General features: G+C 34.7%; 1 protein-coding gene across 1 annotated transcript in view; it reads right to left on the reverse strand.

Moving 5' to 3' along the window:
- 5-HT2B (5-hydroxytryptamine receptor 2B) overlaps window positions 1-12,944 on the reverse strand; it is a 284,462-nt gene that overhangs the window by 15,009 nt on the left and 256,509 nt on the right. The window contains exon 6 of the mRNA XM_085951604.1: window positions 6,475-6,609. Within this exon, the coding sequence (XP_085807730.1) occupies window positions 6,475-6,609 (135 nt within the window). The remainder of the gene's footprint in view (window positions 1-6,474; window positions 6,610-12,944) is intronic.

Below are 12,944 nucleotides of genomic sequence, written 5' to 3' on the forward strand. Positions count from 1 at the left end.
TGTAGTATAAAATAAAACTTTATCACTGTCTTTGAAATGTCAATATAACATGAACTGTGAATAGCATGTTACGTTTGTCTATGACTGAAGTAACCTAAATAATAATCACGAAATACAATATTTATTTTTAATAACAATTTATAAATTATATATTGTGATCGAACACAATAATATTTTTTTTGAGTCATCCTTATTATTTATTATTTGCTTAAAAAGATAGTCATCGACAATAAACAATTAATCAACATATAGTGTAAGCTTGTCCTGTAGTGCTTATAAATCTGGAAAAAATGTGCAGACATGTATGAAGTTGGCGACGGAATTGCGGTAGAAATAACGGCGATGATTATGTTCGATATAATTTTAAAAATAGCACTCACGTCTTGACCTTCCGGTATTTCTTTTTGATTCGAAACTTGAGTAAATGAAACGCTCTACTTCTAAATGCTGACGATATATGACACTCAATATTTTTATTATATTACCTTGTCATAGACAATAAAGATATTTATTTATTTAAAATAAATACTTGAATACAGAAGGTAAGCTTTAAATAATCGCTTAGTATGGAGCCTTCACCACTGCTACACATATTATATCAATTGGTTGATCATCGGTATATTGGATCAAACTTAATAATATCCGACCCAAATCCAAATGTTTACATTAACCTTTCTAATGTGACTTAGTCATTTTTGAAATGAGCAAGATATTAGTTCCGACCAAGCTCTTACAACAGATAAATCTTAGATAAAGTCGGCCGTTAAGGTAAAACAGTTTCCTTTTATACCCAAAGCATAACACTGAGTTTATCCACTTTCTTCCATTTAATATCCCACCTTAGTGGGCTATTATACATTACAGGTGTCAAATGGAGGTTGTAGTATTTAGAGTATCCATCCCCCAACACCTTGGAGTATTACAAAACATATTATTTCATTAGAGACGGCCACAAAAATAGTAATGGACCTTAATAAATGCGTTATTTTGTTTTTGTCGTTTATTTTACAAGTGTTTTGGAGGCTTCAATCAGAAAATGAAAACATTTTTGTACACGTCGTATAATTTATTATTTATTTAGTAAATGTGCCGCAGAGGTGGACATGAGATTTTACAACTTTTTTTTAGACCAGACAAAACCTAACCTAACCTAATCTAACCTACCCCGACCTAATATTACCTCATATAATCTTAGTTTGTGATAATGGTGTATCAAAATGTATGAAAATTTCAAATTTTGAATTTACAATTATTGGATCGATAAGCCGATGCGCCGACAGAAAAAGGTATTTATTATAATTGTCTACATCATGGTTTCCCAAACTATGGGTCGCGAGAAAATAATGAGTGGGCCCTCGCCACTGTATACATGAATTATAAAAAATAATAATAACAAAATAATACTTTTATTATTGAAAACCAAGTGCAGCCTAAGATGAACGTACTGTCTGAAATTTACAGCCATTTATCGACTATTCTGGGGAAGAGATGAAAAAGTTTGATTCGTTGCGTTGGATTTGTAACCGATTTCAAGACGACTTACCAACTAGTATGTCAAGCTCTCAGTTGCTGATAATTATCCTTGCCTGTTCGATGAAGCTATGAAAGTCCTCCTCCTCTTTACTACCTCATATCTATGTGAGGTCGAATTTTTGGCTATGGTTAACATTAAAACTAAATGCCGAAATAAATTGGATATATCAAACTCACTGCGATTAAAAATAACTAAAGTTGAAGTTGATGCTAAAACTGTAATGAAGAAAAATAAGAAACAAATACATCCTTTCCCAATGAAATAACTTTGTGAAAAAACCTTGGAGGTGTAGGTATTTAAGTAATATTTTTTTAAAATTTAAGTTGTGTTTCTTATTTCAACTGATTTTCATTCATATTGGTAACACTAATTATAAAAAATATTTTTTTTATTTCAATTAGAACAAATAAGACAGCATTAAATAGTTCCACGACTCGCCACTAGGGAATCTGAGCGTTACCAATATTTATGCCCTCTTTTCTCTAAGACAGCTAAGAAGTGGGTCCCAAGATTGGAAATTTTTGTTAGATGGGTCGGAGCTCAGTCAACTTTGGGAACCACTGGTCTACATGAAATAAAATGTTTTCGTAAAAAAAAAAATTATAAAAGCTCGTCTCCACCTCTGCGGCACAATTATCTATTATTTTTCACAATACATACAACTATTCTTCTTTCGATAATTTGTCAAACGATTATTTTCTGACTGCCTTTTACAAGGCCTGACGCTTTTCAGGCTCTTAACTCTCATTTCATTTACCGTTACCGATTAAGGGCGGACATGCTCAGCGTAGGTCAAAATGGAGCTTTTATTGCATTTTCAAAGCATGATCCTGGACATTCCTTAAGCGTTGTAGATAATCTATTTATATAATTTTAAAGCCTTGTTATCCTTTATATTTATTTTAAACATTTAATGACTGCATAAAGTATTTTTATTACATAAAATAGTATTCTTTTAAACCTCTCGCTCTTATTTTTTAGAATATAGTCATATTTCAGTACATGCATGTGCAGTGGTGTTAAATTTTTTTACATTTATGACAATACAAATACAACGCATTTATGAAATCATTAGTATAATTTATGTCGACATTATTATAGTGAAATATTTACGATAAAAAATTATATTGATAATCTCTGTGATCCCAAATTTGACAAGAATTAGGCATTTTATTATTCAAAAAATGGGCAAGATTAACACATTGAAGATAATTCTAAAGATACTAGAACTTAATTCCAAAGATACTTAATCAGAATTGTATTGAGTACGCAGATTATATACCTAAACACGAAAGACTATCAGTATTTAATGTGTCGTATTATACAAACTATTAAAATCAGTTTGAGCATTTTCATATGAATGCGTCAAATGACATAGTACCTATTACAAAAAAATATCCAAATGCCAAGAATATATTATTATCCGTGGAACATGCATTATAGACATTATAGTTAATATTAAAACATTGATAAAGAAATCAATTTATTAATTGAAGCGTATATTAACTGTCAAGTTATAAATATTTTTCAGTCAACTCATTTTTATTATTATTAAAAAAAAACATTTTTATGAAATCTTTTGCTAGCATAAAGAAAGTGACTATATTATAATATGTTTTTAAAGTCTAAACGCTTCACGAGAAAAAAACACAAGTGGACTGAGTAAAAACGTTTTTTTGCACGGACCCTACGAAAGCACATCAATTTTCCACCATGAGTGAAAGGTTCTGTTGAAGCCGTATACAATCAATCTTGTCAATATAGCAATTTGGACTACTTAGGAATTTAGTGAAAAATTTTCCTTTCCTTAAAGAATGCCTGCTATTATATTTTTGCATAATGTACTCGTAGTATACGTATAACGCTTATGAGAGTTTCTAAAAATGACTATCAATTTTTTATAGTATTATACAATATTATGTATGTGGTCTTTGGTCTATTTACCATATAACTCATATAGTTCACTTGAAGTGTTTTCATATAATCCATAGTTTCCTAAACTTTTTGAGTCAATTATTTTTTTCTTTAAAAACAATGTGTTAAACCAAACCTTTCACTATAGTCAATTGCTTCTATAATACGTTTTGCGACAGGTACAGAAACCTAATATCTTTTAACTAAAATATATAAGTTGGAAGTGTTGTCAGTTATTTTTTAGAACTAACCGGCATATATTCCACTTAAGTGAGGGTGAGTTTTGATGGATTTTATATTATAAGTCTAGTTTACATGGTGTGCTTTCTTGTACTTATATATATCGTCACCTCAATACTACAACTACTGTCCAACAAGATATTCTTGGCTACGTGTTAAAACTGTGAACTAACAAGCTCCTCCCATTTTAACCGCTTTTCGATTGAAGCGGCTTCCGGTTAGCGACGAGTTGTCCACGTGTTAAAACTGTGAACTAAGAAACTCCTCCTACTTTTAACCGCACTAGCGTTTTCCGGTTATTGCCTAGATCTTGCTGTCGGACAGTAGATAACTTGATTTTTACCAATCAAAAGATAAAATTAGGTAAATCAGAAGTTATTGGGAACTGTATTAATTATACGTTTGAAAATATTACATAACTTTAAAACCATAAATGCATTAAATAAATAAAATAATATATCTATAATATTTTTTCATACAATCGAACATTATTTAAATTTTCCAAATTTTCCAGTTTTATTTTAAATAATAAATAGCCTAGATTTATGTTAATCAAGTAATGTTTCAATTTCATTTTCCTAACAATAACCAACTCAGAGTTATCTAGTTGTAGTATTGAGGCGACGATATATATGTGTAGATAATATATCTTATGCCCGATGGTCACGTAGTGAGTTAAAACATCTGAAATTAAATATTGTTTTCTCCAACGTGTGTTTGATACAGATACTCAAGATAATGAGTTGGACTGTTTGCCTATATATTCAGCTAGTGAGTAAAAGTGGTATTGTCCTTTTAGTTTTATTTTGTATTTTACAATTTTCTTGAGGTTTCCTAGTTTTACTTTCTTTGTTTTCCGACATATTGTTAAAGTTTCGAATTTAGATTAGTCGGTCATGTACGTAAAAAAATACATTTGATAATACACTCATATGACGGATATGTATATAAGTATGTTATATATATCTATGTTACCATTCGATAACATGAACCATATATTTAAAACTCACTTCAAAATTATTTCAAAAGGTTTATCATATAACTAATAAAACATAGAAAAACACTTTCTGAGAGAGTATATTATAACCAATAGAAAAAATCTTTTTGAAAAAAGTAAGCAACCCCGGCCGGAAATCGAACCCTGCATCTCCACGGGTTTACGCCCCATTCCGTCGCATTTGTTGTTCGCAAATGTTCAAAAATCAGAATGATATATTCTTAAATCTTGTGAATTATTCATCGAATAAAAGAAATAGTTATTTATATATAACTAATAACTGGTTATTATTGAAAGTGATTGATGAAAGACAGAGATATCCTGTGAAAATATCTAGTTGAAGCACAAATTAAATATAATTTTAAATTTACATTAAATTTGTAATGTGATACAGTCAGCAATGACGAGGAATCAGGAAGAAAATATTGAATTGTTTTACCTCAGTATTTTTGAAACCTTTCCTTTTATGGCCATTTACGAATATCTGAGTCTGTTGTTTACCAAACAGTTTATCAAATATTTATATCAAATTACAGACAGTTATTCTCTATCTTTGTTTTCGTTCAATGTATATGAATATTAAAAATAAATACCGATCAAAACCTGAGCTATATAAGTTATTTAAAATAAAATCAGATTTCACCGAGCTTTGAAAAGTAAATGCACATTATTTTGTTAACATTGATTTCTAAAATCCATCCAGTTTCAAATCGACAATTCGTATTTATAATATTTAAAATGATAGGTTAGGCAAATTGTGGTGGGCCTTATTTCTTTCTTCCCACCTACCTCCAAATCCCTTATTATTGTCATAAAACCAGGAAAGTCAGTAATTACGGGTCATCAGTCAACCGCGATTGAATAATATTTAGTTAGCTCGAGTGACATCAAGAAAACGATCACAGAGTGAGCAAAATGCATATGTTTGCCCTTCGTTACGCTAAATATGATACGGTTTGAGCGAACGTCGCGTCTATCCTCCACCCTGAAATTTTCATCATCATTTATTCCAAAACAAAAATGAAACCATAAGAGTGATATTCCGAACGGTCCGTTTACCAGTGTGTGAGTACGTAAACACCGAACCAGCTGCAGCGCGCGCCAGCCCTCCCAATATAAAAGGTCAGTGTCTGGCATCCTGTGTAAAACCTCCCCACTAGATCCGTTATACACCAAAATGAATCTTCAAATTACAGTCCACTGCAAAATCGCGTTCAATAATATTCAAAATCATATTTTCCATTTTTGACGTCAAGATACTGCGGTACCCCTGAAAATAAATTGCGGCACCCCAGTGATCAAGTGTCACACATTAAAAACTTCCGGTTTAACAAAATTCATCCAAAAAATCATGATTTACAGTGGATGACGTCTTCTTGTATGAAATTCATAATATCATAAAAAAACAGTGGAAGATATTCTTTTTAAAGCTATTTATATCGCTAAGCACACAATCCGCCCACAAAAACACTAAGAGCTGTAGTATACAAATTGCATTGTGCAGTCAGTTTGCGGTAGAAGCAACCGCAAAAATGCGGTCAGAGTTGTTAAATAAATGCGAGGTTACTATATACAATATTTTTGTGTTGCGTTTATTATAATATGAATGTACGAACAGTTTAAATTGAGTATTTAAAGATTCATTAATCAAGGAGATAGAGGAGAAGAGAGATAAGTGGATATCTGACAATTTTAACCGCAAACCGACTGCAAGTTGAAGTCAAAATGCGGTATGTACATTGAAGCTCTCAAACACTAAAAAAGCTACAATGACAAAGCTGCGTCTTACCCCAAATTGGTGCAGTGATCCATCGTAGCGGGGGGCTGGTGACTCCTTGTACTGGCTGCCTCCAGGCCTCTCGAAAGCCTCAGCATTTCGGCTCCGAACTGCTGTAGAGCTGTCATGGCGGAGGGTGCAGGCTCGCTACGTGGGGGGGACAACACACAACACGACATGAACGATGCAAGGTGTGGTCGCACAATCGACAAAGGCAGAGTGTTATGTCACATGTAAAGGGTAGTATTTGGCTGTTAATTTGTGAGTTATGTTAGAAATATATATTAACTACTAAAAACTGTCTATCCTAATTGTATAATAAGGAACTCGAAAACACAACAAAGGGACTTTATATTATTATATTAAAAAAACTGTGGGTTCAATACTGTATTAAAATAACATGAAAAGGTTATATTATTAAGGTAAAATTGTAGATATTTGTACTACGTTATGTTATAAAATAAGGGATTATTAAATAAGGGATAAGGGGGAAATAAAAATACAATTGGACGCATATTAATATTAAAGTGGGTTTTCGATCAATAGACTAATATTATAATATATTGTATTGTTCAGAGGTTATGTTACAAACTTTATGAGTAGGTAATTTATTTATTCATTGAAAAGATCATTTATAAATATAATAATTCTTTTAAATATATTTTATTTATAATTACCGTTATCTATATAAAATGATAACTTGTATACCTATTGTTTACTTCCATTTTACGAAATTACTTATAATATTTTATTATTTAAGTGTTTTCTCTTTACTGTTTTATTTTTATTTTTACGAGTTAATAATATTGTTATTCTCATTTTTAGTTATTAGTTATTCTCATCTCAAAGGATGGCGAAATTTAAATGTGGTCACGATCCTCAGCCATGAGTGCACGACCAAGAAGATTCTCATTTATTATCTTCAACTAATATAAATTGTTCTTTTTAATATACAAAATGTGTCAATAAGTATATTTTATCCGATTAATAGATACAATCCTTAAAATCCTTTCTTAGCGAGTTGGGCAGAGCAACTGCCGAAAAGAGCCACTCGCGCCACCCACGCCTCTTCCAGTGTACTTTGGCCTTTATATTTATATCAAATCGAGCTTCAATATTGTGACCATACCGAAATTAGATTTGATATAAATAGAAAAGATTTCAAGTTATACACATTTTAATATTTTTTTTATGAAAATCGATGTTTTTTTAAAATAAATAAATACTTTAAAACTATGAATAAGTAAAAAATCATTTATATTATTTTTTTTAAATTTACGTTTATCTTCGACTTAGTAATAAATATTTTTAGATAGGTACGTATTTATTAATTAAAACAATATTTTAAAATGTTTTACATTTTTACTAAGTGTGCTTCTGCTAGGCAGAGTATTCATTATAACTGGTGAATTATTTTAGTCTTGATAATAATACCAAGCAGCCTTAAAACTGTTGAAGTAAAATTGAAAAAATAAATATGTCTATCTAGTACCTATCATAATATTTAACATAAAATAAAAATTCAATCATTTATGGTCAAAACACTTGAAAATACATAATACATCATTTTAAAAATGAATGAAGGTAACGAGAAAGTGATATTTGGAGGTCCTGCATCATTCAGGATTAATGCATCACAAACGGTTAATTTTCGGGTATTTTAATATGCGAGTTTTTTTATCACGGGGTAATTATCGATGATTAATTGAATTATTCTATGATAAGAGTAGCAATCAAACAATGTAACCAGTGGGGTGTTACTGCCAAAAGATGATAAGTCTCGAAATCTTGTTATTGAGTAAATGCAATTTGAAAGTTTAATATGCCCCATAAAATCAGGTATGTAAAATGTAAATATCCTTTTCCATACATATTTATATATAGACAAATAATCTGTTGTTAACTCTAAATACCTAAATAATCGACTTACAAACTTTTAGCAGCAACCCACGATATATGAGTTGAAATCATTCAATATAGAAATTTTAATCGATATCTGAAGTAGATTTATTCAACTTGGTCACCGTTGCAAATCTGTTTGTCCAATTCTAAGTATGCCTTTTATCAATAGTATTATAAATTTTCTATAAAACGGTCTTATTCAGAGTGTAAAATTATTTGAACTGTAAGTAATTCAAAAAGCGTTTTTTTTACTGGCAATGCTTTGTCGTACATTCATCAAATTGGGTCAAATAAATCCAATATCAAATGATCGTTTCTCTGACGCCATTAATTCCTTTTATACATTCTCATCGTTTAAAAACGCGTAGAGACTGCAATAAAAAAAAACTACGCCTTAACTGGATGAAATGCAGTCACTGTGCAACATTGTACGCGGGTAATGTCACGCGATCCGCTACAAAGACAACTAATTGCCCTTGCATAATAAAACGAACGTGCAAGCTGACTCACTCGCGAGGCTTAAACTTTTACGGCGCTTTCGTTTGACGCAGTGCCGTAGGTACTAAATTGATATTTTTCCCGGTGGAATCAAACCGATTGATTTAAAAAAAAAAAAATATATACTTACTTAGAATTTTATTGCCATATATCATAAAGCCATGACGTAAAGTTATTATGAGCTAATATAAAATAAAGTAAAAAAATAATTACCTTTCAATAAAATTTGTTTGAGGTTTCCTATAAGCTTATTTAAAGACGCGTCCGGAAGAAATTTCTTAGATGTCTTTATTTTAAGACATTTAACTATTTTCCTTTCAATAATTCGTCAAATGATTATTTTTCGACTGCCTTTCTACAAAGCATGCTTACTTTTCACTCTCTTGAATCTTGTCGGTCTCTTCTTCTCTTGAAACACTTTTGCTTGTTAGCGCGAGGGATGGTTTCCAATTCTGGTGTCCTAATAAATTTGAATTTACATGCGCCTGCCAATTACCTATGTGGTCGCAGCCATGATTTATTCTGGATCGGAACCGTTTCTTTGTGTCAAGCCTATCAGGCCCATTAGCGAGGGGTGCAAGATTAGTAAATGCGCTCCCTAAAGACATAGACATTTTCAGTGATGTACGTTGCATTTTGTTTTTGAAACTTTATTTTTCTGTGTAAAATTGTATGTTTTTTGTTTTCAAAATTTTATTTTTCTGTATTAAATTGTACTTAAGTATGTTTTGATTTAATTTGTTTTTGTGTTATTATTATTATATTCTATATTGTAATATTTTTTGTTATAATGTAAATCTTATGTTGTGTACGTCTTGAATTTACATTTTGTATTATTAAATAAATAAATAAAATTTTATAATTAAGATGGTAATACCTTCTTCAGTTGAGACATAAAGTCGATGGAGGGCAATCATATACTATATTACATCTACATTTATTTACGAAGTCAATTCCAGAATGTTAAAGATATGGAACATTAGAAAACTCGAGGCTTTTAACCATGGCTCCCACAAAGGGGGGGGATAACAGGGCTCTAGCTTGGGCTCAGGAAGGGCCCGGTGTAGCGAGTCGACCAGATAAGTGATATAAATACAAACCTCAAACTCTCTCTAATAGTAAAAAAGTCGCATTTTCCTTCAATAAAGTTAATATTTAAAATTATGTGTTTGCACGATACAATTTTTATTTGTGTATCGATACTCGATAATTCCATATTTCAAAAAAACACTGACAATATTCACATTAATTTTACCGCGTACACCATTTGGAAACCGCTACTGTGGAGCGTCACACTGCCTTTATGCTTAGCAATAGGTAGGGGGCCGCCAAAGATCCTAGCCTGGAGGCCCGTTTCAGGATGTAGGGGCCATACTTTTAACTGTATTTATAATGTAGCGAAAAATATACAGCATCGAATAAGAAGGCAAACTCGAAAGAAGTGACCCAATGTCCAAGAAATTCTGGTCGTCTGACACGTACCTATATGATAGAAAGATTTATTACTAGTTGATAGCCAACTTTCGATAGATACGTGAAAAAGTTAGTTAAAGCGATCAAAGGCAAAAGATCTTGGCACAATTTTTAACTCTCCGTTATCTTTTCACTTGCATATAACTTCTACAGATTTACGAGCAAGTATGCTTTTAGGATTCATCATGCGACAAGCCAAATCATTCAAGAATTCAAATGTCATACGTACACTCTACGTCTCATTAGTGCGTAGTATTCTGGAATATGGGTTTATTATCCGGAGTCTTGAGTTGCGACTGAACTGTCGAGCCGTGCAGACGTGTTTTTGCATCGCTATTATTTCGCTTTCGTTATCTTCAATTTTGACCCTGCTATTCACAAGTTTTTGATCCCGTTTCTTTACTAATACCTTTGCCTGCCCTTGGAATACGATTTGTGAAACTTTTGTGTGTTTTCCCCTTAGACTTTCCCGGGAATTGTGACTTTTAATTCATTTAATAACAGTTACCTAATTATTGTAACAATAATATTTATTGTACGATAAATTGTGTTTGAGTGAGTGACGTGTGACGAGTGTTACCTAGCGCCATGGTCAACCACAAAGGAGACCCCATGCAAGTGGAAGAAATGTCCACTAGGAAGTGGAAATCGGACGTGGCTGAGGGTATTGGTGACCCAAAGCAGGCCCCCAAGGTCAAGGATAAAAGGCCTGAGAAAGAAAAAGAGAAAAACAAGCAGAGCGCTTCCACTTCAAAGGGCAAGGGCGTTAAGTCAAGGGCTGGTTCAGCCTCAGCATCTTGCGAGGAGATCAGTCCCGTGGCTTTTAGTATTCTCTCTGAGTCTCAGGAGAGTGCGTCCAGGGCAACGATTGCCATCAAAAGGGCGCTTGCCACCCTCGAGAAGGACAGTCGTATTGCCAAAGCAACCGTAAACGCAGTAGCCGAGGAGCTTGAGATGGCAATCACTGAAATGTGGGCCATGACGATAGAGCTGGAGGCGCACAAGGCAATTGTAAAGGATCGTGCCTCCTTAACGAAAGCCATCATCCAGGCTCCTTCTAATGCTCCTCCCAGGGCTCTTTGGAGTGACGTAACCCGTAGAGAGGCTCAACCAACTAGAGTCTCCGAATGGCCACCATTTCCTCCGAAAACTGTCACCAGGCCGGGGGTGATGATTTATCCGACTAAGGAGGGCCAAGAATCGACTGCCACAAAGGAAGCGGTCATGAAAACTATTGTGCCTGAAACTTTGGGAGTGGACATCACCGGGGTACGCAAGATCCGGAGAGAAGGGATCATCGTGCATCCCAAAAGTGATGACGAGGCTAAGCGGCTCATGGCTGCCCCTGGGCTGACTGAGGCCGGCTTAAAGGCCCAAGTCGCGGGGAGAAAGTTTCCCCGCGTCATAATTTTTAATGTACCCATTGAGACGATAGAAGAGCAGCTCAAGGAGGCAATCATAAACAATACCCAGGAGGCGTCTGGTCTTGCATCTGAGGGTTACGCTGGAACCAAACTGAGCCACAAGGCGGGACCGAAGACCAAACGTTGTCATATGATAATGTCGATCCCGGGAAAGGCTCGAGAGGCGCTGCTTAATGATGGCAGACTTTTCATGGGGTGGAATTAGTTCCCTGTGCGTGATTTTTGCGGAGTTGTCAAGTATGCAAAGTGCCACTTATACGGACACATGGCGAAAGGTTGCAACGCCAAGGTTACAACGTGCGGCCACTACACTAGAGAAGGGCATGGCAGAGCAGACCGCCCCACCACTGACGAACCGGGGAAGTACCCTGCGTGCACGCGCTACAAGAAGCCGAACGGCCACTTGGCCACCGATCCCGACTGTCCCGCGCGCCTACACGCTATTGAGGAGGAAAGAAGCCGCACTGATTACTGTCCGCAATGATCTCCTTTGCTCAGATCAACGTGGGCAGAGGTCGAGCCACATCTGCCGAGCTGCTTGAGGTTGCTAGGGATCAGAGTACGGACATAATTATGATACAAGAGCCATACGCCGTTGGTCCCAATCGGGGCCTAAGCGGTGGCCGTATCATACAAGCTACCCCAAAATCTCTAGCTTGCATATTTGTAATTGACACCGCACTGACTGTGTTGCATCTCTCGCATCTATACAATGAGCTCTTCGCGGTGGCGGAGATTGCTAATAACAGATGGCTCTCCGTTGTAGTTATATCTGCGTATTTTCAGTACAGTTCTTCTACCCTGTATTGCACAAAACAACTGGAGAAAATCTTATATGCTTGCAGAGGCAAGCAGATAATTGTTGGGGCGGACGTTAACGTCCAGTCCTTGCTCTGGGCCCAGACGTAACAAAGACAAACATGAGCCACTCGAGGAGCTCTTGGCCGCCTTTGATTTGACGGTGCTAAATGACCCTAACGGGCCGGCCGCTTTCTCCACCAGAAATGGTGAGTCACATATTGATGTCACTCTGACATCCAGTGGCGTTGCCAGACGCGCCGTGGACTGGCAGGTCCACACGGACGCGGTGGCTAGCGATTACCGTCTGATCACATTTTTGTTCAGAGTTGCGGGAAATGCGGCCTCATTGAGCTAAACCGAGAGCGTACTACTTCCCAGGCGCTT

This window comes from Rhyacophila brunnea, unplaced genomic scaffold (assembly GCF_057557595.1).
Source record: "Rhyacophila brunnea isolate RB1 unplaced genomic scaffold, BYU_Rbru_1.0 scaffold_24, whole genome shotgun sequence".
In the NCBI taxonomy this organism is placed as follows: domain Eukaryota; kingdom Metazoa; phylum Arthropoda; class Insecta; order Trichoptera; family Rhyacophilidae; genus Rhyacophila; species Rhyacophila brunnea.